Source organism: Rattus norvegicus, chromosome 6 (assembly GCF_036323735.1).
Source record: "Rattus norvegicus strain BN/NHsdMcwi chromosome 6, GRCr8, whole genome shotgun sequence".
In the NCBI taxonomy this organism is placed as follows: Eukaryota; Metazoa; Chordata; class Mammalia; order Rodentia; family Muridae; genus Rattus; species Rattus norvegicus.
Genome location: NC_086024.1, coordinates 58,661,883 through 58,688,594, shown reverse-complemented (window position 1 = coordinate 58,688,594; position 26,712 = coordinate 58,661,883). Strand labels below are relative to the sequence as shown.

General features: G+C 42.0%; 1 protein-coding gene and 1 pseudogene across 2 annotated transcripts in view; both read left to right on the top strand.

The window, feature by feature from the left end:
• Positions 1-25,984, top strand: part of Lrrc72 (leucine rich repeat containing 72) — a 60,234-nt gene extending 34,250 nt beyond the window's left edge. Inside the window, exons 4-9 of one of the 2 annotated variants that reach the window (XM_039113174.2) lie at positions 7,619-7,700; positions 8,969-9,079; positions 20,091-20,180; positions 21,404-21,556; positions 24,615-24,642; positions 25,558-25,984. In XM_039113174.2, coding sequence (XP_038969102.1) covers positions 7,619-7,700; positions 8,969-9,079; positions 20,091-20,180; positions 21,404-21,556; positions 24,615-24,642; positions 25,558-25,720 — 627 coding nt within the window. In that variant the 3' untranslated portion in view covers positions 25,721-25,984. Of the gene's footprint in view, positions 1-7,618; positions 7,701-8,968; positions 9,080-10,619; positions 10,690-20,090; positions 20,181-21,403; positions 21,557-24,614; positions 24,643-25,557 lie in introns of those variants that run through there. The other variant, XM_063262754.1, reaches the window with a different exon arrangement.
• On the top strand, positions 11,004-16,920 carry Max-ps2 (MYC associated factor X, pseudogene 2; annotated as a pseudogene).
• Positions 25,985-26,712: the final 728 nt, after the last annotated feature.

The window sequence follows — 26,712 nt, the reverse complement described above, 5'->3', positions numbered from 1 at the left end:
CTTGGCCCATTTTCAATCCAGTTGTTCGCAAAGGACCAGCCTCAGCTTAGAGAGGGATTTTGAGGAAGGGGTGTCTGGGACCAGTGAAACAAATGACTCCAAGTCAAATCAGGAGTTCAGTCTTGCTCCCTATGCTCTGCTGTAGACATCTTTCCAGCCTGCTTGCTTTCTGTTCTGCTTTCTCTCACTCTGTGACCTGGTTTCTCTCAAGATCTCCAGACATCTCTTTTTATTCTGCTTGAGACAGTTTTCCAAGCAGTTCTCTCTTGCCATTCTAAAAAAAATTCTCTGGAGTTCATTTCCTACAGATCACAAGCCCAGTCTTTTACTTTAATTATCAATCCAGTCATTTACTTCAGGTTTTCTTTTGATTATCCTATGAATCAGCATCCCGTGAACCCAGTCCCTTAATTCTTAGGAGATAGGAGCACTCATTCACTTTTAACATTGCAAGAGAATTCAGGTATCTGCCTGTCTCTGTTAAGCACAGACAATAAGCTAGTGGGGTGGGAACCTGTCCTGAAATTACCATTTCTACCACACCTGGGCCTAAATTAGCTCTGTCCCAGGAAGACCTTGAACTCAGGAGTCTGCCAACATTTGTATCTGCCTCAATTTGTATCTTTTTGACAAGCTAGCTCATTAATGCAGCTGCCTTTGTTCCTTTAGGTTCATGAAGCTCCTTATATAATTTATATTGCATCCTTATTTTTTTTTTGCATAGTCGAGAGATTATATGTTTCGAACTTGTACTTTTAGAGTTTTTTCCCACAGCCTTAAGGGCTGTCCTGAAGGTCTCAGCATTGACCATTTTGCTAAAACATTAGCCACACTTTTGCCTCCAAGACTCAGGTTGTCTGATTATCATGGAGTCACTAATGCTAACAGGGAGGACATTCCTTAAAGAAGGAATATAAAATATGTACATGACTATACAAAGAAACTTTATGCCCATGACAGCAGTCAACACTGGTGGAGACCCATACCTACTCACCCTGTCCTGTTGTTCTGTCCCCACCACGGCCACATCAGACCCAGCAGTTGTGTACTTGCTATAGTTGGTTGTTGTTGGCTCCTAATTTGTTTTACCTATTAATCCTTCATCAGAACATGATCTTCAGATGTCCTATCTCATTCTGTATGCTGTTTCTTCATTCGCTGAAGTACAGCTTTTTAGTTTAATGTCCTGTCACTTGTCTATTTTTCTCCTTGCTTACCTGAGCTTTTAGGATTATACCCAAAAAAGTCCAATTCCAGATCAATGTATGTGGCTTTCCCCATGTGTTCTTTTACTTGCGTTATCTTCAGCTCTTATATGTAAGTCTTTATTTTGAGATGATTTTCATGTATGGGTTTTAGAGGAGGACCCAATCTCATTCTTCACATGTGAACAGCCAGGGTTTCCAAACACATTTACTGAAGAGACTACCAGTTGGCTATGTATATTCTTGGTACCAGCTCAGAAATCAGGTGAGAGCTCAGAGCAACAGCTCAGCAGTTCAGAGCACTGGCTTTCCTTCTAGAAGAGAGCAGTCATATTGTCAACACCCACATGGTGGCTCAAAACCTCTCTAACACCATTTCCAGGGACTCTGATGTTGTCTTTTGGCCTCTGGTACACTGCATGCAAGTCCAGGCAAACATGCAAGCAAAACATCCATACACATAAAATAAGATTTAATTTTAAAAGATCAATTGAAATAAATACATGGGTTTATCTCTGGGATGTCTTTATTTTCTGTTCTTTCTCATTTTATGTTGGTGGCATTTGTTTTTATATTGTTTGAAAATGAGGGCGTATAATACCTCCAGCATCATTACTTTGGTTCAAGAGATTTTGGCTATTTGGGGCCTTTTGTGGGTACATGTGAATGTAGGGATTTTTTTTCTTTTCATTTAAAAAAATGACATCAGGAAATTGCAGTGCTTTGGGTGATGCAGACATTTTCTCAAAATTAATTTTCTTAAGTCATGGAGGTGGATATCTTTCTATTTGTGTTTTCTTCAGTTTCCAATGAAAAGTTACTTTGCTTCTTTGATTAAACTTACAAATAAATATGTCTGTTGTTATTGCTTCTTCAAGTTCTATTATTTTCTTAATCTTCCTTTGGCATAGTTATCATCAGTATCTAAATGTTGATGTTTTTTCTTGTTTTCTTGTAGTGTTGAGGGTTGACCTCAAGGCCCTCTACTTGCCAGGCAACTGATCTTCTACTGAGCAGCATTCTCGGCCTCATTAGTATCTAGAAGTCCGACTAATTTTGTTCGCTTATTTTGTGTCGTATAACTTTATTTAAATCCCTTGGTCAGTTCTAGCAGGTTTTTGAAATGCATTCATCAGTATATATTAATTATACATAATGCTGGATTTCAATATGACATTGTTACACATGTACATTGTGGACAACTTTAACAGGTTCTTGTTGCTGGTAGTCCTCAGCACCTCTACAATTAAGATCCTGTCATCAGCATATAAAGATAACTTTATCTCTTCTCTCCCATGAAGAGACTTTTATTCTGGGACTTCTATTATATGGGAAGCAGTGAGAGCATTGGGCCTTTTGTCTTGGAAAACAAGCCTTCAGCTTTTGACATCTGGAACAGGTGTGAGTTCCTCATATCCCTGTAGGGTTGAGCTCCATCCCTCATCTGAGTTTTGATTGTGTATTGATTTCTACCATTTTATTGTTTGTAAATTTCACATTATGTACTGCAATCCCACTCATCTCCCCATCTATTCATATCTGTCCTCCATCCTTGCAACCTCCCCTTCAAAAGAAAACTGGAAAGGAAAGAAAAAAAGAAAAAAACCATCAGTCATCTTGCTATGGAAGTGGGGGGTTGACACAGTGTGCCACACAGTATACCCTTTTACCAAAAAGGCTTACTTGCAATATTTAGTCTAATGAGGCATTGATGTGGTTTGAGGTCTCTGGCTTCTGCTCCACTATCAACACTGGATCCTCACTGGGCCTCCTCTCAGATACCCTGTGTCATGGAGATCCTGCAGGGCTGGCCCCTTCACCTGCAGCATCAATTCATAGATGGGTTAGACATTGGGGTAGGCTAACTCAAAGGCTTGGTTCTAAGCCTGGGTGGTAGCTGTATTCAGCCTGCCAGCCCTCCTGTCAGGGTCAGCTCTCTTGCTGGCTACAGCAAGAGGCAGAGCTGGCTCCTGCTCTCATGGCATCAGGGACAGATCTCCGATGTCCAGGATACCAGCACCAGTTCTACTACTCTATCCAGGTTAGGTGCAGGTCTGCTCTTCTGAGTCCTGTAGCCAATGAGGGGCAGGGCAAGCTCATTTGTTCTTATGCCCTCTGGCTAGCTCTCAAAGCTGCCCAGGCAAAAGGTGGGGCTGGTCTCAAGTCCCTCAGCAGTGAGTGACATCAAGATTGCTCCAGGATACACACCAGATCAGGGACATCATATGACCTTTGGTGGTAACATGGGTGACAGACTACTTCTTCTCTCCCAATTCTGCATGATATGCTTGTCCATTCTAATGGCAGCAAGTCAATCATCTGCTGCCATGTGGTGACAACCCCTGTGAATTTTGAGGTCACCTGACAAGTCTTAAGTCTTGTGATCTTGTTTTATAATCACACAAAGCTTTTTAAGAATTATTTATTTTATGTATGTGAGTCCACTGTAGCTGTCTTCAGACGCACCAGAAGGTGAGTATCAGATCCCATTACAGATGGTTGTGAGCCACCATGTGGTTGCTGGGAATTGAACTCAGGACCTCTGGAAGAGCAGTCAGTGCTCTTAACCAATGAACCATCTCTCCAGCCCCCACACAACGTGTTTGAAGCTAGTCTTTATGTTGCTATACATAAAGCAGGGGATTTTACTTTTTTTTTTTAGACCAAGTATTTTGAGATGCATTTTAGACATTTTAGACATTAGAGGGGTAATGGTTAAGGTATTAGAAATAAATTGATTTATAGACTGTTTTCCATGACAAACTAAATTCGAAAGGAATGGCTTCTAGGCCATTTATATAGAGGTACCACCATTTAAAGAGCTTAATACTTGCCCGTCTTTGGCTGGGGCATCGATCAGACTTAGATTTGAGTCTTGACTCTGTGTGCTTTGTGAAAGTTGTTTAGCTTTTCTGAGCTTTAGTTTTCTCCTGAGTAAATGGCAGGTAAAGTAAATAACATAAAATAAATACCATGAACCTTTCTTAAGGGTCATATTAGGGAACATCTGCAAAAACATCCAGCTCAATGCCTCACCTGTAATAAACAATGAATGTCCTCCTTTGGAAATATTTTGTTTTATTTTATGTGTACATGTGTGCTTGAGAGGTATGGGCATCGCATGTGTGCACAAACCTGTAAACAACTGAAGCGTTCTGGAATTAGAGGAATCCAAAGACACTCTGGAATTAGATTTACAGGTAGCTGTGAGCCACTGTGTAGGTGGTGGGAATGAAACCCAGATCCTCTGCTAGAGCAGTAAGTCTCTTAACGACTATGGAGCTATCTTTCCAGATCCATTTTCTACCTTAATTTTATTCCTTGCCCCTAAATTATCAGTCCTCAAACTCTAAACTGTTTATTCACCCACTTGGGGTCTTTGACATTGTTTAAAGGGTTTCTATTGTCACAGTTATAAAGTGGGACCTATTGCCATCTACCAGGCTATCGATGTTATTGTGTGTACTAGTGTCCTGGTTGTCCCATGCCATAAAACAGCCAAGAATTATCTGAACCAAGTTATCAGCAGTGGTAAAGTTGGAGCAACCTCTCTCTAGGGCAGTGGTTATCCACCTATGGGTTCTGACCCCTTTGGGATTGAATAACCCTTTCACAGGGGTTGTCTAAGACTGTTGAAAAAGAGATATTTACATTGCAATTCATAATAGCGGCAAAATTACTGTTGTAAAGTACTAATAGAAATAATGTTATAGTCGGTGGTCACCACAACTTAAGGAACAGTATTAAAGGGGTGCAGCATTAGGAAGGTTGAAAACTCCTGCTCTAGGGATTGCTTGCTTCATATCAGATGCATGCTAGAATGTTCCCCCAGGGTCTTCCTAGAAGTCATTTACACACTAGAGTTCATGTGAGTTAATAATAATGGTTAAATAACAAAATAAAATTACTCACTAGAATGTAATACATATAATACCATGCTTTGAATAAATGTCTATGATTTGTGAGTGTTGCAGTAAATATACATTTTAACATCATGTGATTCTTCTTTAGAGATGAAAAATGTAAATTTATAATGGGTAACTGTGCTAGCAGTTTATTTTAATAATGACTTGAGTATCATAATCTTCTCATTGTGTTTCTGGCTTAAACAACCTGTGAAGTTTCCATATCATTTAAATCACATGAATTATACCCTGAACCATCTCATTTTCTTCCATCTCCATTAGTTTACTTTGGGCTCCTATGTGTCTTCCTGAATTAGAGTAACACCTTCCTGATTTATTTCCTGCCAATACACTGTTTACCTGGACGTTTTCTTTTGACATCCAATTGAGTGATATGGTCTCCTGTTCCATGTCTTTGAATAGCTTCCCAGCATTGTCCTGATCTGGCCTTCTTTCTTTCCTTTCTACATTATCTCTCATACCTCAATACACAGAAAAATCTTAGTGTCTCAATAATCCCGACCCATAAATGTTAATGTTCTTGGGAAAACCAGGATTCTACAGCTTAGGTGAAGGTGTCAGGATTGGAAACATTCTTTCTGTAGGGATTAGTAATGCAGTGAAATGAGTCTCAACTCTTCATTGATATCTGTAAGTATGTATTGGACAAGTGACTGGAAAACATCACAGTTTCCACTGGTATGCACTTCCCATGCTGGCCGTTATTATTAGAGGAGGGCGAGGTGGGGGGGGTGGGTTCCAGTTGGGAGCCAGCAGGAAAAGCATAAAGAGATAGGAAGTCAAGTGGGACTCTTCCTTCCTGGGGAAACCATGCTTCCCTCTGGCCTTTATGAAGCTGTAGCAGCATTTAGTGCTTGTTGGCTGAGTGAGTGATCTGGCGGAGGCAAGCCTGGGAATTGAGATGAATGGTATATGTGCCTTTTATGACTTCATAAATTGTGAGTGCCATCAATATAAGAAGTTGAAGAAAATGTATCACAGAAAGCAGCCTCCTTCTTTTGGATGCAACCTAAAGTGGCTTTTCTGAACTAGAGTTTATATAACTGATTCTACTCATTAAATGGTAAAACAGATCTCTCTCACCAATAACAAGAGTTTCTAACTTTACAAAAGTAAATTTATACTCAGGAACAAGTTTTTCTATTTTTGTAAAGCATGAAAAACTTGATCAGTAATTGTTTCACAAGGACCCTCCCCTAGCTATATATATATATATATATATATATATATATATATATATATATATATATATATATATATATATCCTATATTGAGTCATATATGCATATACATATATATGTGTATATATATATGACCTATATTGAGCAGTAAAGCAAATACTCTTAAATTTAGTTATCTGCTACCCTTAACATATATCTTCATCTGCCCTGTGCTCTACTATATCTTATCACAATTCAAAAAAAAGAAGTCAATTTTATTTTCATGACTACAGAGCCAGTGAGATAGCTCTGGGGTACAGACACTTCCCACCAAGCCTGAGGATGTGAGTTCAATTCCCAGGACCTACATGGTGGAAGGAGAAAAGCAAGTTGTCCTCTGACCGCCACACATGCACCCACATATGTGTGCAAAAATAAATTAATTAAAGTATAATAAAAATACTAAATGAGATTTCTAAACTATCAGTGTTCTCTTTGCAGATGACATAAGACCTTCTGACATGTGGCTTAGTACTGAGTACCCATATCATTCATGCACACACACACACACAAACACACACACACACACACACACACACACACACTAACACTTACGCACAAGCACACATTAAATGGCACTTAACAGGACATCTGAGAAGTTTTCAACAGTACTTTTGCCTTTTTGAATTTTGAAACAAACTCCAAAAAGTAAGCTATGGGCTGCAGGGCCAGAGTGATGGCCCAGTGGTTTAGAGCACTTGCTGCTTTTGCAGAGGACCTTGGTTCAATTCCCAGCACCCACATCACCACCTGTAGCTCCAGTTTCATGGGATCCAGCATCAGATATCCACATGGTGCATACACAGGTGCAACAAGGTCAAAGAATGCTTTGTGGAGAATCTTCAGTATTGTGATAATGCACTGTGGTGTGGTTTCATGAGATTTGCTGGTCTAGGTCTGATTCTTATGCCTAATCTGAAATGTAATGTGTGGAGAAGGAAGAACACCGGGGCAAAGGGAAGCTGCCACCCAGGCAGATGCTGGTGTGGCTGTGCAGTGCATAGAGAGCCCTAGGCTCACTGTGACAGGTGAAAGGCTAGTGTGTGGAGGCCCAGTGACACCACCCAGAGTACTGTTAGAAAGACAGCCTGGAGGCAGGAGTGAGGCCCAGCAGCACTCAGGAAACTCTGTTGGTTAAACACACATTATCACTCAGCTATGAAAAAAATAGTGCAGGTACAATTTGTAGCCCGATTCAATTCTGATGGTTGTTAATGACCACACTTTGTTGTCTTGTGACTAGAAATGTATCATTCTTCACTTTCAGCTGCAAGGGATATCATTTTTAACTCGAAACTACTGTCTGGCGGAGCTGTATCTAAACCACAACGCCCTATTCCAGATAGAAGGTATGTCTCAAATTTTCTTTGCTGAATGAATTTTCAAGTAAATAATAACTCTCAACTGTAATCATTACTACCAACACACAAAAAAATACCTTTCATCATGTCTACTAAAATAGGTACTACTTTAAATGACTGTACATTTAATTTTTTAAAAAGTTATGCCACGTTTCTAGGTCAATATCATGTGTCTTGCTCAAAATTTCAAAGGAGTGCTTTTGTAGATGCACCAGTCCAGTAGGGCACAAGGTATCTACTGTAGAAACTAACCTTAGCAATATTTGGGAGTAAGAATAAATACAGAAGCTATACATTGTTTTCAGATTTTTTGTTGACTAATATTATAGGGCTATTCCTAACAGGTACATCTGTCTGTAGAGGCGGAGGTGAGAGGGTCACCATTCTTGAGTAGGATTGTATCCACTCAGGGACAAGAGAAGAGGGAATCCGAGTTGATGGGTGAAATGGAAGGGGTATGGCATTTTAGGGGAAGTGATTTTATCATCTGAGTTCCTGTTTTCACTGACTTAATTTTATAGTAGTTTCTATGCTGACAGTTTCAAGCCACATATAAACGTGTATTACGGGTCATGATCAGGAGACAGGACAAACTGCTGGAGACAGTACTTGACTTTAAACCATCATATCCTGAAACCAAAACATCATAGGTTTTTAACACCCGTGATAAGCTCTTATACTGTTAAGGAGGAAAACAATCTATTTTAATGATGAAGTAATCATCATCCAGATTCATCCTATTTTCGTTTATGTAAAATAATGCACTAAAATGTGCAATTCAGGAGAGCAAAGTAAAAGTGAAATAAATATATGGTTTCCCATTCTACAAATAGCTGAGCTATTTGAAAAGAATGCACTGAATGGCAACATATTATCCTTTGAATTAGAACTCTTATTTGAATTATAACTCTTAAGTAACATTGACTCACACATGCAGGCACACATATCACAAAACCAAACAAAAGGAAAGAATATAACTCAAACTGGAAATTGTAACAAGCAAAATCATTGCCACAAAAAAACGATTAACAAGGCAACAGCAGCAAGAATCCACCCTCTAGCCCCACAGGACGGTTCATTTTTCTTGCTCTATGCTTAATCACTATTCAGGATATCATTAATGGACATTTCTCTTCTCGGGGCTATAATGCGTTCTCTTGCTTAGTTACAGTATCTAATCACCATGAGAAGAGTATTTAAAAAGTAAATTTCATCCAAAAATGTTGACAATCTTGCAAAATATGTTTGTTTTTCAGGCCTGCATAACTTGCCTTCACTGAATATTCTCCTGTTGCACCACAATGAGCTAACAAACATCGATGCTACTGTGAAGGAACTAAAGGGCATGCAGAATCTAAAGACCCTAAGTACACACCACGCTTATGTGCTGTATATCCAGAAGTTAAGACAGGGGTAGCACAGCACACTTGTTTTCCTTTCTGAAGTTCAAGCTCAAGAGAAGCAGGCTATGCCATGGAATCCATAGCCTGTTCTCTAGAATGTGACTAGATTTTATTTTTTTCACGCACACTTTTCAAAATAATTACTTCTTTTGGCTTTAGCATGAGAGTAAGCTGTATCACTCATATCATAGGGCTATCCCTCACAGTACATCTGTCTGTAGAGGCGGAGGTGAGAGGGTCACCATTCTTGAGTAGGATTGTATCTACTCAGGGCCAGGAGAAGAGGGAATCCGAGTTGATGGGTGAAATGGAAGGGGTATGGCATTTTAGGGGAAGTGATAAATGTTTTAAAGTTGACTATGGTGATAAGTGGTTCAAATCACTGCGTATAATGAATACTCAGGAATTGTGAATTTTAAGTGCGTAAATATATATGGCATGAGATAAATAGTTATAAAGTAAGCTAGCAAATAACAAGATTATTATTATTATTATTATTATTATTATTATTATTATTATTATTATTTGTTAAAGATTTCAAATCTATAAGAACAGCCTTCATTCACATCTATTGAGTCACACCCAGCAAGACACTGAGTACTGGAATGAAAAGCAATATATATTTAGCTTTTATATATATATGTATTATACATATAAAAGTAATATATATATTATATATATATATATATGTTAAAAACCGATCAATGTGAAGTTCAATTCTCCCTAGGCTATAGCTTGCCTATAAATATGCACACAACTACAAGGCTAGGTAAAGGAGTCCGGGTGTTACAGGTCGAAAGCCTTGCAGACCTGAGCTGAGACACCTCTGCTTGTCAAAAGACAAGCATAGTGTCCTTTTCATCTTCCAGAACTGTGTGCATCTGTGTAAATGAGTGTTGATACTGAAGGTTCTGGTCGCATTGGTATATCGAGGGACTAAGGCTCCTGCGAGTTTTCACCACTATCAGAAATATCTCATGTGCTTAACAAGATGTGACTCCTGCAACTGAACGTAGACTTTTAAAAATCCAAGTAGTAAAAATCACAAAGTCTTTGTCAAGTCTGCAACTACTTTAAAGATGTACTAAGGCCACCTACCATTGGGAATTTTCTGAATTCTGATATCCCATCAGAGACTCGGATAGGCCTGCCTATTTATCTAATCCTTTCATGTCAATCAAATATTTCCACAACTAAAGGAGTATGCTAGGCGTAGGCCTCTTTTTTATCTTTGCTTTTCTGTAAAATGGGCTTGTAGCTACCACCTAGAATCTCTTCAAATCCTGAGATAACTCTCCCAAGCAATTCTTAAAAATTTCTTGTCATCGATGTGAGTTTCAAACAGGTAAACCAAAGTATTGTGTGTGTGGGATGTAAATAAAACAAGATGTTTCTTAGAGTCTGGAAGCTATGCAAAGAGGTAAATAGAGCCAATACAACTTGTGCTTTAAATAACAGCCGACATGTCTGATGTCTTTCCTGGTGACATTGTGTTCTCTTACAGTGATGAGGATGCAAGGCTCGGGGACTTGTGTATTGTTGAAATACATCCATACCTTGTTTTATTGATCTGATCATTTATGGACTGAGTCATTCATTCAGAGTCTGTAATTTATTCATTTTGTGTCTGAGGAGTCACTGGTTCACCATCCCATGCTATATTGATCAGCAGATGCCAAAGTTCAAGAGGAGAAACATGATCTGGCCTTCTATTGGGTTTACAGTTTTATAACTTGAACCCTAATTACTCAGGTTCATGAAGAAGCTGTGCGTACAATTTGCTGTGTAAAACTCAATCACTTATGCAAACTTTCGCTGTAAGATAGCATACAGAGAACAGTATGCAATGTTGGCCTTGGTGCGAAACAGGGCTGTACATTGAACTAGGATGCCTGGATTCAGGTACCTGAAATCCAACCCTGTCCTATTTGTCAGAGGTACATCTAAGCACACAAGTGTCCTGGCTGTCAGGATTAGACATGAAACGCACACACTCTTCAAAGACCAGTCTGGTAACAAAACATCCATGTTACTACTTGTCACAGTTAAAATCACCTCTACTTAAAAGCATGACGACATCACTCAAGTCACAAAACCCAGTTCCATCTGAGAAGCTTGTCATGGGGTCTGTCTTAGTCAAGGTTTCTATCCCTGCACAAACACCATGACCAAGAAGCAAGTTGGGGAGGAAAGGGTTTATTCAGCTTACACTTCCACATTGCTGTTCATCTCCAAAGGGAGTCTGGACTGGAACTCAAGCAGGTCAGGAAGCAGGAGCTGATGCAGAGGCTGTGGGAGGATGCTACTTACTGGCTTTCTTTCCCTGGCTTGCTCAGCTTGCTTTCTTAGAGAACCTAAGACCACCAGCCCAGGGATGGCACCACCCACAACGGGCTGGGTCCTCCCAGCTTGATCACTAATTGAGAAAATGCCTTACACCAGGGTCTCATGGAGGCTCTTTTCTCTGACAACTTCAGCTTATGTCAAGTTGACATATAAAACCAGCCAGTGACAGTGAGGTGGTTGTCGACCGTGGTGTGTGTGTGTGTGTGTGTGTGTGTGTGTGTGTGAGTGAGCGAGTGAGTGAGTGTGTGTGTGGGGGGGGCACATGGCTTGTTGTTGTAGGTGACTTCCCCCTTCCCTCCATCCCTCCCCTCCGGGGCCGCCCCTCCCCTCCCGGGTCGCTGCAGTGACCACTCCCTGGGCCTTAGGAAATGAGCGAGAGACATTGAGGTGAAGAGCAAAGAAGAGCAACTGAGGTTTCAATCTGCGGCTGACAAACGGGCTCACCATCATGCACTGGAACGAAAACGTAGGGACCACATCAAAGACAGCTTTCACAGTTTGCGGGACTCAGTCCCATCACTCCAAGGAGAGAAGGCATCCTAGGCCCAAATCCTAGACAAAGCAACAGAGTACATCCAGTATATGTGAAGGAAAAACCATAGGCACCAGCAAGACATTGATGACCTCAAGCGGCAGAATGCTGTTCTGGAGCAACAAGTCGGTGCACTGGAGAAGGCAAGATCAAGTGCACAACTGCAGACCAACTACCCCTCCTCAGACAACAGCCTCTACACCAAGGCCAAGGGCGGCACTATCTCTGCCTTTGATGGGGTTCAGACTCCAGCTCAGAGTCCAAGCCTGAGGAGCCCCAGAACAGGAAGAAACTGCGGATGGAGGCCAGCGAGAAACTGTCTGCTCACCAGTTGCAGCCTCCTTTGATTCATCACTAGAACCCTCAGAACCATTGAGAAGACTCTTTTCCTTTCCTCTCTATTAATTGTTATTTTGCATAGAAGCTCTTGGACGACAGCTCTCACCCCCTGCCCTGTGTCCACTATTTTTAAATGTATGCCCTTCAGGGGTTCCTGTCCTCACCAGAAATTTTAAACCAAAACACCCTAACTTGGCAGCTCTTTCGGTGGAGGACAGACAGTCGGCCAGACCCCTGAGTACATGGTGTCCTGACCACCCTACCAGCTCCTCCAGCCCTCCGAGCATGTGCCTGGAGGACGCCTGCTCTGCTAGGCTCTCCTCCCAGCCTCCCTCACCTCTGTTTGGTGGACTTTGTGAATCTCTGAAAAGGTTCTACTTTGACAAGATAACGAGATTGGAGTAATCGGAACTAACCCCCTCTCCTTTGTAAGGATTATTTTTGGAAAAGCAGTCTCTCCTGTTGAAAGACCAGATTCTTGAAGAAGTTTGTGGTAGAGAAGGAAAGTGGGGACAGCTTTGCAGCACCTTGGCACAGTCACTTTTCAGCTGTTTAAGCCTGCCCAGCCAGCCTTCCAGAAGGCCACGCGACGCTGGTAGGTATAGGAGACAGCGGCAGTGAAACGGCTCCCAGGAGTGGGGTGGCTACTGTGGGTGGGCTGGAAGGGAGATGTAGGTGGGGTAAAGGTTTTGTATTAAGGGCCAGTGATGATGTTTTGATATTTATTTCCTGCTACTGAAATTTGAATCTAAATGAAATTCCCCTATTTCTGATGATGTCGATATTGTAAAGCAACCGATTCATAATGATCAAATCTTCATTTCTTCTGTGTGTATTTCTAAGAAACAAAGCCAACTCTTTTGTATGTAAACACCAAGAGCGACTTACCTGGCACTAAACCCACAGCCCAGGCGAAACTCCTGCCCTCCTTCCTTCCTCCTGTCCTGGAACTTGTCACCACTGTGTGATCCAGTCCTGGCTCTGGCTGTGGTCAGCAGATCCCAGTGAGGGGTTTCCCGTCTGTAGGCTTCATTTCTTTGTCTTTTTCCTACTCTGTTGCCAGCATTTGCTGATTTCTTTTTTTTTTTTTTTGGTTCTTTTTTTCCGGAGCTGGAGACCGAACCCGGGCCTTGCGCTTCCTAGGTAAGCGCTCTACCACTGAGCTAAATCCCCAGCCCCGCATTTGCTGATTTCTAGTGTATACTTTGTAGTCTCAGTCGGTGTTGATTCCATTCCGTGGAAATAAAAGTATGTTGTACATACTGCCCAAGAGTCGTCCGGCAAGTTAAGGCTCCCACTTTACTATAAGAATATAAATAAAGACTTATTTTATCCCCCCCCCCAAAAAAAAAAACAGTCAGTACAATCTACCCCTTGTCAACTTGACACACAAACACATCACTATTAAGCCTCAACCCTTACTTTCTAATTCATCCCCAAGATTAAAATAACTTTAAAAGTCCCACAGTCTTTACAAATTCTTACATATTAACATTTCAATCTCTTTAAAATATCCAGTCTCTTTTAAAATTCAAAGTCTTTTTTCAATTCAAAGTGTTAACTGTGGGCTTCACTAAAATATTTCTTCCTTTAAGAGAGAAAAATATCAGAGCACAGTCATAATCAAAAACGAATCAAATTCTAACTGTCCAATGTCTGGGATCCACCCACTGAGATGATCTGAGCTCCCAAGGGCTTGGGTCACTTCTCCAGCTCTGCCCTTTGTAGCACACACCTTGTCTTCTAGGCTCCAGATGTCTGTTCTCCACTGCTGCTGCTGCTCTTGCTGGTCATCTCATGGTACTGGCATCTTCAAAACGCTGCTGTCTTCCGTTGAAACTAGGCTTCACCAATAGCCTTTCACAGGTTCTGTTCATGGTGCCAAGCCTCAACTCCTTTACATGACCCCTTCTGTCCTGGGCCATCAACTGCAACTGAGGCTGTACCTTCACCAATGGCCTTCCATGGCCTCTCACGGTGTCCAGCCTCAGCTGCTCTTCATGATCCCTTCATGCCTTCAAAACCAGTGCCACCTGGGTGACTCTTACACATTACCAAGTCCAGCCACAGCATGAGGTACAACCTTGGCTATCTCTGGAACACAGCATCTTTGTGCTCTCAGAAAACACTTCCCAGAAGATTTCACCTCAGTGATGCTGGTCTCTTCTTAATCACCATTAATTTCATAGCTCCAGCTGACCAGCATCAATAGTCCCAGTAATGCAAAGGTCTTGCTCTAGTAGTTCAGGTATCTTGTTAATCACAGCTGATTCTTCAGCCCCAGCTAACCAAAACCACAGAATCCTCACCATCAAAATAGCAACAGCCCTGTTAAGAGTCTTTAATCTTCCCTCTGAAATTTCACAAGCCAGGCTTCCGTCTTCTGCACTGTCCTCAACATTATCTTCCAAGCTTCTACAGAACATCCCACAGAGTTCTTAACACCCAATGGCTCTTCTAGCTCAAAGTTCCACAGTCCTCCTCAAAACATGGTCAGATTGTCACAGGGATACCCCATTATGCTGGTACCAATTTGTCTTAGTCAGGGTTCCTATTCCTGCGTAAACACCATGACCAAGAAGCAAGTTGGGGAGGAAAGGCTTTATTTAGCTTACACTTTCCACATTGCTTTTCATCACCAAAGGAAGTCAAGATTGGAACTCAAGCAGATCAGGAAGCAGGAGCTGATGCAAAGGCCATGGAGGGACTTTACTTACTGGCTTGCTTCTCCTGGCTTGCTCAGCTTGCTTTCTTAGAGAACCCAGAACTACCAGCCCAGGGATGGCACCACCCACAATGAGCTGGTTTCTCCCCCCTTTATCGCTAGTTGAGAAAACACCTTACAGATAGCTGGGTCTTATGGAGGCAATTCCTCAACCGAGGCTCCTTTCTCTGTGATAACTCCAGCTTGTGTCAAGTTGATATATAAAACCAGCCAGTACAGGGTCACTTCCCTGAATTCAGTTAAAAAGAAAGCACTTTCTGGGAATGCTTGGTAGCATTTGATCCCACGGCCCATTCTGGTTGCAGACATTCCTGGAGGAAACAGTTTGCACTTAGGAGATGCCTAACGTTTGGACAGTGATGTCCTCATGCTAGGTTCTTAGGAGCCTCAGAATAGACTCCGCTCATTAAAATGAGAAAACTATGTACTGTCAAAAGTTATAACTCTTCTCAAGTAAGAAAACCATGTAAAAATCTAAAGCGTTACTACTGAAGTTCTTCTGAGGGTGAGAAAACAGCCCAGGGCTAAGGCTCCAACCCATTTCAGCACTGCACCCTCCTCTGGCATTTATAAGAAAAATTGCCAGCAATTGCCCATGAGACAGAGGGCTGGGAGCTTCAGGGAGGCCTGAAGCCAGCAGCAGAGTGTGAGGTCCTGGTGCCTGGAATTCCTGTCTTCCAGGCCAGGCAGGGCCCCACCTCATCTCTCCAGGAGGTCTACCTTTCCACACCCTCTCTGTGAAGTCCTCCTCTCCCCTTCTGCCCTCCAAACTCTGCAAAAGGGAATCCTCAGCCCCCTGCACCGGAAATGAGCTCCTCCCCCTGTCGGTCTGCCTGCCTCTCTACCAGCACATCCTAGTTAGGATTTCTATTGCTGCCATAAGACACCATGACCAAAAGCAAATTGGAGAGGAATGGGTTTTTTTGGCTCATATTTCCACATCATAGTTCATTGCCGAATGAAGTCAGGACTGGAACCCAAAAAAGGCAGAAACCTGGAGGCAGGAGCCGATGCAGAAGAAACCTTGTTCCTCAAGGCTTGCTCAGCCTGCTCTCTTATATAAGCCAGGACCATCAGCCCTGGGGAATGGCACCATCCACAGTGGGCTGGGCCCTCCCACTAATAAAGAAAATACCCTGCAGGCTTGCCGACAGCCAGATCTATGGAGACATTTTATCAGTTGAGGTTTCCTCCTTTCAGGTAAATCTAGCATGTGTCAACCAGCACACAAGAGTTAAGTGAAAGCCATCAACAAGGCCTTTAACCCACTCTCTTGCTCCTACACTTAGCTCTCAAGTGGTCTCTGTTTTACTAAAACACTTAGCAACTTGTGTTTCATCACAGAGAAGATCTCCCGAGTGGAACCTCAGGGACAACCTCCAACATTCTCTCTTCTTACTATCAGCACTGTGCTAGTCTCTGCCATTGACAAAGGCAAGGGGAAGAAGGATGCTGGGAAGAGGGGTAGACCTCCAGGCCTCTTCTGAGTCCATCTGTATTGCCCTTGAGGGTGAATTGCCTCTTCCAACCAGGCAATTCATCTACCAAGCAAAAGGAGCTCCCAGGTCTTTCCCAGATGCTCATGTTAAGAGAGGCAGTGTTCCGCTCACTCCACTTCCCAGCTCTGCTCTATCCCAGGATTCCTGCCAAGGATGACAGCCTTGGTGCCTTGTATGGTAGCCCACAAGTTTCGAAGCAGATAAGGCTAGCAGGAGAGTTGGTGATCCAGCTTTGTAGACCCTCAAAGTCCACGTCTGATCTTTGATAAGCAGCCTGAACTTCCTTCCACAGGGTGATGTTTTTAATTCCTTTGTTATCTTGCTCCCCATCTATTAAAACTGATTTATCAAGGCTGGTATCTAACTCCAGTTGTAGCCAAGGATGACCTTTGAACTTGCGATCCTTCTGCCTCCACCTCCCTTGTGCTTTGATTACAGGTATATATTACTACACCTTGGTTAATGTAATGCTGACGACTGAACACAGGCTCAGGCTGGACAAGCATTGTAGCCACCATGCTACAAGCCCAGCCCCTATCAACGTTTTGTTTTTGTTTTTTTTTTCTAAAGTGCTTTAAGAATATTTGGGTCCTTGGGCTGGAGAGATGGCTCAGCTGTTAAAGGCTGAGACTCACAATCAAAAAGACATGGTTATTCGGGTCTGTTTCCATGAGGACTTTTGAGTTCTGCTTTAAAAGTTTTTATTCTTTTTTTAATCAACGGGAGCCAATTATTTAGATGACTCTATCATTCTCTGTCTTCCTCTTGTCTTTCATTGAGAAGCCCCACACGGGTGACTCATCTACCACAAGTTACTGCGGTACGGTGGCAGAGACACTGTGATATATATTATTGGGTGAATGTAAATTGCTTAGACTCTGACTTCCAAATTAAGATAAGCAAGACAGCGCTGGCGCCACTGGGGTGTACTTCGTAAGTAGCCTGGAGGGAAAGGTGGATTAAACAGTATTAACCTATTGAAAGCGAAAGTGTAAGCGATTTTGCTTCATAGCTGCTACAGGAATGTGCCCGTGCATCACACAAAGCTTTCAGAACACTCAGACACAGGAAACGGATTCCGTATCTCAGAAAGTTAATTTATGGTAATTTAAAGACCAGCCATCCAAAATGCATAAATCCAAAATGTTTAATACTTCTCTAGCCTAGAAGGTGTGGGGGGCGGGGGCTGGAGAAAGAAGCGGAGATGGGATTGCTTCCTTCTAAAACGCAAGAGCTAGAAAAAACGTGAAGGTTGAAATATCTTCCATATTATTTAGTTGTGATCTCTGCCCCCTGGTTTCTAAGATGAGGTGGGCAATGACGCCACTGTGAGCCTGGGCTTTTACTACTCACAAGCAATGTGGCACTGTTCTGAGTGTGGAGCTTTATTTTACGGAAGTTAGAGGTACCTCAGAGCAGTGCTGGTCGAACAAGCCTGAGGGCCTTAATCCTGTCCCTACCACCTATCAAAAACCAGACTGTGCTGGTGCATGCTTATAATGTCAGCACTCGGGCAGCACAGAAAGGAGGATCCCTTGTGTCCCCAGACTAGGCCAATTGGTGAACTTCTGGCCAGTGGAGAGCCTGTCTCAAAGGAGGTGGACCAGAGTATCTGAGGGTGTCCTCTAGCCTGCACGAACATGTACATACACATGCACACACAAGCATAATGAATGTCTAGGAAAAATTTATTTGAGTAGAGATTAGGAGAAAATTCCAGGAAAAGAAGTGAAATATTAATGTTCTGAGAGGTAAGGAAAATGTGGGCCAAGTTGTTTACCAAGAGTAAACACCCATTGCTGAAAGGTGCTAAGAGGCTTCCCATAAGCATCAAATGCTGGCTGCTTGGCTGCCCAGTGGCTCTAATAACTATATACATGTGGGGGGTGAGGCGTCAGCTCTGTTTACACAGGAGGGCCACTGGGAAGCTGACTTCTGTTGGAAAATGCTGGTGACTTTCCTCCTTCAGGGTTCTCACTAAAGCCAATCGTGTTTTGCTTTGCTGTCCCTGAGGAGTGGCTGAAGCTATAGTGTGTGGTCTCTGTGGTCCTTTGCAGATTGGTCCTTAAGTCTGGTTTGATGTGCATCTATGCTGTCACCTCTTCCACACTGACAATTATTTGTTCTTGCTTTAAGTTCCTTTAAGAGTAAACGTTAGACCTTCTTCCTGTCATTGTTACTGGAGGTTTTTTTTTTTTTCTTTGTCATTTTCCCTTACTCCCCTAGTCCATGTCCATCTGTCTGGCCACTGTCTCTACATTTCCCTTTACCTTTCCTCATGCCTTTAACTCGTATTTGTTGTGTAGCTGGTCTCTGCCATGGTTACTTCGTCTCCCTTTAAAACTCATGTAAAGGATTCGACTAGCCGGAAAACCTTGTGTTGATAAAACGTGTATCTCAATGTTTTATTACTGACAGGGAATCCATGCAGGTATCGTTTGTTTCTTTAGTTTTTAATGAGTCTGTTGTTTTTCAAACATGCCTCTCTGATCTTTATGTTGCAAAGTATGCATCCTAAATGTTAATCGGTTTTTTCTGGGTTTCTGCTGCTTGGTAGTTCACCCCTTTATTAAAAGCCTCTGTGTTTTATGAGTAGTCTACAGACCAGGGCTTTTAAATTTATCCAATGAGTAAAGGAGTTCCCTTGGGTGACAGGGCTTGTGGCAGCTGGAGCCCTTCCCTCTGCTGCCATCTAGTGGTTCCCTGCTTTATGTGTTTTTTCGGAAGTATTTTGGTGATGCCGCACATACTGGGGGGAAAAAATCACACAAACTTCATTTCTCATTTAATGTTATCAGAGGATGAACAGATAAAATAATGTCACTAGAAAATAAAACACAATTTCTAACTAAAGCATTGTTTAAATGTCCCTCGGGGCTGATCACGAAGGATGATCACTTCAGAAGCATCGGGACCTTCACTGTTCCCATGAGCCCCTTCCTCCCCACCTCTGTCTTTCGAAGTTAGGTCCATTAGCCATCTCTTAGCCACACAAGTCTTGCAAAGGGAGGTGAAACGAGCCGTGGCACCCACAGCTGTGTAGCCGCTACTGAGATCTCCAAGTGCCACTGGCATGGGCACCCTCTCTGACCAGTGAGGTTCAGGAAGAAACCTGTTAGGAGGGACCTGTATCCACCCAACTCCCAACCCCAATACTCCTCACACCAGAATAACTCCAAGTGATATTTTGTGAAGAGCAACCCCAAGAGAGCTTGTTCTTCCCTGTCAGATTCACCCGTGGACATTGAAAGTTTTTCCTCGTTCGTGCCAGATCTGAGGGAACCTAGAGCTCTTTCTAATGGGCAGTAGCAACCAGTGGACTTTGGTGGGCTGAACCCAAGAGAGGGTAAAATACGTGGTGCTCTAAATAAGGAGATGCATGGTGAGGTTGTGGCCAGACAACAGGCACAACTGCTCACCCGGCGGTGACTGTCCTTGTAGTGTCTGTCCACGAGTCTCCACCTTCCGTCTTCAGAGGTGATAAAAGGAACTGTTGTGAAATCTGACATCTTATTTTGGACTCTTCCTTTGCAGGTCTGTACCAAAACCCTCTGTCCCAGTATAACCTCTACCGCTTGTATATAATCTACCACCTTCCAGGACTGGAGTTACTTGATCGGAAGGGTAAGGATGCTTTAGGAAAAAGAATAGAAAGGCAGGACACCTCCTGAAAGAATACGCCCAGCTAACTTGTTTGAGTGGACATGTGTTTGCTTACATTTTTCCTCATGCACTACTGACATGCCTGGTTCCCACAGAGGCCCCTGAAACTGGAGTTACAGATGGTTGTGAGCCACCTTGTGGGTGCTGTGACTGGAAGAGCAGCCTTTGCTCTTAACCACTGGGCCACCTCTCCCGCTCTTGACGCCAAATAGTTTACCTCCCGATGATTGATTGATTGATTAATTGATTGATTTCTTCTTCTTTTTTTTTTTTTTCCTTTTTGCTGAGACAGGGTTTCTTTATGTAGCCCTAGCTGTAGACCAGGCTGCCCTTGAACTCACAGATTATCTGCTTCCAAAGTGCTGGAATTAAAGGTGTGCCCTACCACCACCAGGCTCAACAGTTTGGTTTCTCATCAAAAACCTGATTTATAGTAAATCTCTTAAAATCTACGTTCTAAACGCCATCTTCCTTGAAATTCTGTAAGTTCATATTATTAAATTGGCATACTCCACAGTGGCTTCGCACACATGACTATCCAAGCATATGTGCACGCATTCCGTTGAGTACTTTTGAAGCCTAATTCACCCATGTACGATATGATTTATCCCTTATCCCATTATCTTTCTAGCTGTAAAGATTATCCTTTATCCTTTATGGGTGTTACTGTGAAAGTCTGCCTATGAAGATGTATGAAGACCTGACTAATCTCCTTCCCAAGCATGGTGAGGGAATGCAGGCTGTCTCCTGGCGTCATGTCAGTCAGGGGCTGACATGTCCTAGAAAGTCTCAGGCGTGTGCCGGACCACTGGATTGAGCTCCACTGTGATACAAGGACTTCTACTGAGTGCTTGTGAGACCAGATTAATAACAGAAATCTCTTCAACAAGACTGTCACACAGAAGTTAAACTTCTGTGTTGTATGCATGTATGTATGTTTGTTGGAGTGCACTTGTATGTTGATGCATGTGCACACACGTGTGCATGTATGTGGTAACAGAGGTTGACACTGTCCGTCTTCTCTGATCTCTCTCTCCTCCTCAGGAATAGAGGCAGGGTCTCATCTAAACCATAGCTCACTGATTTGGCTGATCAGGCAAGGCAGATTGCTCAGATCTTTTTTTTTTTTAAATCACTGTCTGCTTTTGTTAATTCTAAATATTATCTCTCATTTTCTTTATTAGAAATTACAGCGAAAGAGAGGAGAAACATGATTACCATTTTTAACCACAAAAAAACTCACGTCCTTCAATCAATAGCATTCGGAAAAAGAGCAGATGCCTCATGGAACCCCAAGTTAGCAATAAAGCAAAAACGAGTCAAAAAGCTTCCCTCAGGTATGGTGTAAAATCAATGAGATTAATGCTCAGTAAGCTTTAGGAGCACTCAATTGTAAGAAGAATTGTGACTTTCCTGTACAGCAAAGGAGCTTCTAATTAATTGCCAGTATTTACATTTTAACTTCATATTCCCCCTGTTGATACCGTGAGTGATGTAATGTTCATTTTCCCTCAACCCATGCTATATGCTGTAGTTTGATAGTAGTCAGGGGATGCCCTGAAGCCCCTGTCCGGTATCCAGTGAGGGAAAAAAATAAAAATAAAAACCATAGGCTGTCATTGTTATCACCAATGACAGAAGATAGTTCTCTCAATGAAGGGTAGACATTTTTAAGATGTAGGAAAAATATAATAAGAAATGAAGATCATTGGCACTTTTACCAGCCAGAAATTAGCACCATAATATTTTGGTCACACTGACATCCAAAGTGGTACACAGAAATATTACAAATAATTTCAGTTATGTTTCATTAGTTGGCACATATTTTCTGTAACGTACACCCAGATTTCTTTTCCTCACATAACAAAGGACCCAGGAACAAGGTAGATGGCGTTAAAGTCAGGTTCTGTGATACTGAAAAGAACCCTGACGAATTTATCAACATAATGTAAAAGCTGTGATGCCATACGGGGACAAAATTAAAACACAAATTGGAAAAGGCGTTCAGTCTGTAACAGGTGTAAGTTGATCCTCACAATCCCTGACCGGCTTTCAGAATTCAATTTGGGTAATCCCAGTAGGAGAGCTAAGGGTGATGCCAGGCACAGAATGCTTGCCTAGCATGCCCAGAGCAGGTTTGATGTCCAGCACTAACTGAGAAACAAAACAAAAACAGAACCTCCAGCAGGGCAGCACACGACATAACCCTGAACCAGGAGGTCTGAGAAAGGATGACCCTATGTGCCGAGTCGGCCTGAGCGATACAGTAAGATTCTGTAAACCCAATAAATAAAACCAATGAAGCTCACAGTGGGATGGGGAGATGGGCCGTGAGTGACTTGCTTGCTGGACAAACATGAGGATCTGAGTTAGGATTCCTAGGACCCACAAAAAGCCCAGAGTGACAGCAGGTGCCCATAACTCCAGCAATGGGGCAAGAAAGGCCTCATGGAGACAGCCAGATCCCGGAAGCTCACTGGTAACTGATCTGAAACAATGGGTTCAGTCCAGTGAGACCTTGTCTCAAAGACAAGGTGGAGAGAGATGGGAAAGGACACCTAACGTGGACCTCTGGCTCTGCCTATGCACAGACAAGGTGTGGATAGCTACATATATACATACATATGTCACCTTCATCTGTGCACATGCAAGTGAATGCACACACACACACACACACACACACACACACACACACACACACACATGCACGCACGCACACATTAAATCCAAATAAAATAAAACCCCAGTAGATAAAATGACAAACAACACAAACGTTCTAAAAAGTAAGAAATGGACTCAGTACGTAGCTTCACGTATTGCCAAAGAAGTGAAACCCAAAGCAATAAGATAGCGTTTTCACCCAACATGGAGGGAAAACACTTAAAATGATAAAAATGAGAAAAATAAAAGCACAGTGCACGCTGTTTATGGAAACCATGAACTAGGTCAATTGCCTTGGAGGGCAGACTACAGTACCTTGCAGCGTATAAAATGTGCATGCTATTAGACATAAGGATACAGTCTGAAATCTCTTCCGTGAGAGGATATGCATGCATGGGTAAGAAAACCACGAGGCTGCTCTTCACGACTCCTCTTTATAATAGCACATGCAGAACAGGTGTCTGATGGCTACTCACGGGGGGATATTGCATTACCAGACATTCAGACAGCAAAACTTATTACCAGTTATAGACTTATTCCAGGATATTTTTGTAGTATTTAAAACCATAAACTTGTAACATGGACTGATAACAGAGCAGTGTGTGTAGTGTATGTCTTGCATGCACATGATGGCCAAGGCCTGCACACCTGTCAGCACACATGTAGACACTAGATCGGGACACTGGGCGTCTTCCTCTGTTCCTCTATGATCTCTCTGAACTGGATGGTCACCATTAAAACTTCCACTTTGCTGGTCAGAGGGAGAGAGGAGAAGATCTGGGTCAAAGCTAAGTTCCAACTGTGCATGATATCCCAATTCTGGAGATCTAATGCAGCATAACTACGGTTTACAATCTGCTAAAACACGCACACCCAAAATACAAAATGGCGTCTGTGCGAGATGCCAGACACGTGAAACAAGTGAATTAATTTACGGTTATTTCACAGTGTGTGTGTGTGTGTGTGTGTGTGTGTGTGTGTGTGTGTGTGTGTGTGTGAAAATATCTAGTAGCATGTCATAAATATGTGCAATTGCTACTTTTCAGTTATATCTCAATGACACCATGGAGGCGGGTAGAGACTGGGAAGAGAAGAAAGGGAGACTTGGGCAGCCACTTGTGAAAGGCATAGTGCCACAGGATCTTGGCTGTCTCCTTTCTTGAGGACTGGCAAGAGCTCACACTGAAGGCTTTAGTGACCCAACAGGTGCAGATAAGTTGTGTCTTTGGCCTGGCATCAGGGCATTCTGAAGAGGAGTAAACAAAGCCATGGCAGACTGAGAGATGCCCCGAGAGCCCCAGGCTATGGGGTCTGGCCCTTCAGCACTAAAGCTCTGGAAGATGGAGTCTTGTGATCTGGGATTTGTTTATTCTCTCTTTGAAGTTCATGCCAAGAGTCCAAATGGCCGAGATAGCCTTAAGGACTTGTCCTGACTGCTCATCAGACATTTCTTCCATGTATGAACCTTGATTATAAAATGGACAAATCCACCCAGTTGGATTTCCTTGGCTGCTAAGCTGACTCAGCATACTGTTCTCAGGACCTTGAGATTTGCCATATTGTAAACAAAGTCTAAAGCAAAATGCCTTCCTTACGTATTGGAAAATTTCAATTTCGTATGAGTCCTAAAGGCATTTTTGCCAGTTTCCTTGAAAAGAAAAGCTAATGACAACAATCTCATTAGTTTTTAATTTTTAAATTAAAAATTCTAATTTGGAATTTTTTTATTTTTAGATTTTGCATTTGGGGATAATCTTGACAAGTAAGTGGATTTTTTGTTTGTTTTGTTTTTACTCCTTTACTTTTATTGACAGACTGTTTTATAATTGTCCCATCACTAAATTATCCCTATCTTCCAAAATAGATTTTAATTAAAAGCTATTAGCCTTTCAATAGACAAAAAACATGGTTGTTTTTCTTTGACAAATGAGCTCTAGCTATGTGTTCATATTTGGCATGCTCAGGCTTTTAATGTGATTATTAACATAATCTCAAGTAAGTGAGCAGGTGATTAGATGCATAAAATATTAAAACTGGTTAGGAACTATTAGCTATTCCAAATGAGGAACTTCGTTTGTTTGCTTTGCCCCTAAATATGTTCAGTAAAGTCAATTATCATATAGATTAACATTTTTACATCCACTAGACTTTACAATTTCCCAAAGCAAACAGTTCATTAATTCTACAGAGAACATTTCAAATTCATGAATACTAATGAACTTTAAAACCTTTACTTTTCTATGTAAGAACGTTTTCTTTAGGTTCAGTGTTAAAAAATACTCTCACGACATACAAAATATGTAGAAAACTAACTTTAAAATAAAATGTCTTACAATATTAACGTGCATGATACCAAAAAGTATTTCCAGGTGATCGTTTAACAGTTTACATGAGCATGTGAGACTTTTATAAGAGACCCTGAAATATATCCAGACAGTCCACTTTAAAAATAAACCACACACAATAAAAGTTGTGTCCCCCTGGCCTGAAAGTCGGGTCAGTAAAGTTCACAATTTTGGTGAGGAGTTATGCCATTTATTAATTTAAATAAAGACACCTAAAGCCTAACGCTTCCTACACCTAAAGCCCTGGACACCACACTCCACGCACATACACGGTCACGCAGGAAGTCCTGCTGGCCAGACCCTTATTTTTGATATAATTGCTCCCCTTGCAGGACAGTATTTGATGACCCTGAAGATGCTGTGTTTGTAAGATCCACAAAGAGATCACTGATGACCTTTACCTCCATGAACTGGGACACCGTTCTAACACGAAGAGAGAAGTATGAAAAGAAAAAGAGCTCTGCTACGCAGATGCTCATGGTTTCCCTGCGGTGACAGCATTTCCAGGAAACCTGGTGCTGTTCAGTTACATGTGAAAACACTTCCGTGATTTAGCTCCTTATACACTGATTGCTAACTGAAATTTTAAAATAGATGGATCAGTGGTGAGAATTGTTTCCTACACTGTAAGTTTCATAATGTAAAAATTCTGAGTTACTCATGTGTAAAAAATAAAGCTATTTTTTCCTCCCAGACACTTACTTCCCAACAATAATGAGTTTGAGATTACTTATTAATAAAGGCCTATACTTCAATTTATTCTCTGACTTACCCTTAACTTATTATCCCTTTTATTCTAACCTAGGTTCAACTACATGGTTGGTTTCTTCTCCTTGTCTTCTTACATCGGTCTCCTCAAAGTTCCCAGGGGCAAACCTCCCTTTTTATTTGCCTGCTGGTTTACCTGTCTCCTCAGTGTTCTGGGGTTAATCTCTAATGCCACTAATTCCCAGAATTCCCTCCTTGATGGATGCCCCACCTCCTATTTTCTACCTCAGCTCATTGGCCATAAACCTTTTTATTAGCAAGTGATGCTTATAAGAGATTTTCTCTACACTGATGGATATAGGAATGTATGCAAATTCTAAGTGTAGACCTCAACACATTTCCCCCAAAATATATAAGGTTGTGTAACTGGAACTATGATCAAGTAATAAAGCATTACTAACTCTCCAAAAGCCCTTTCTTCCTGTTAGCAGGCACTGTCTGCACTTCTAAACTAACCACTTTCCTGACTTCTAGAGAGCAATTAATCATGTTTGATTAGGAAAGTCATATAAATGCAGTTACAGAGGATGAATACTGTGTGTGGCTTCTTGCACTTGCTGTCCCAAGACAGCTGTGTGTTGTTGCCATGGTGATGGCTCTTCCTCACTGCCACACAGCAGCCCCTCACAATTCAGCTAGCCAGTACACTGCTTTCACATCTCTGGGACATTTGCCAGATCTGGGTGTCGGCTAATGATGTTGGATCAGCCTTGCCAGAG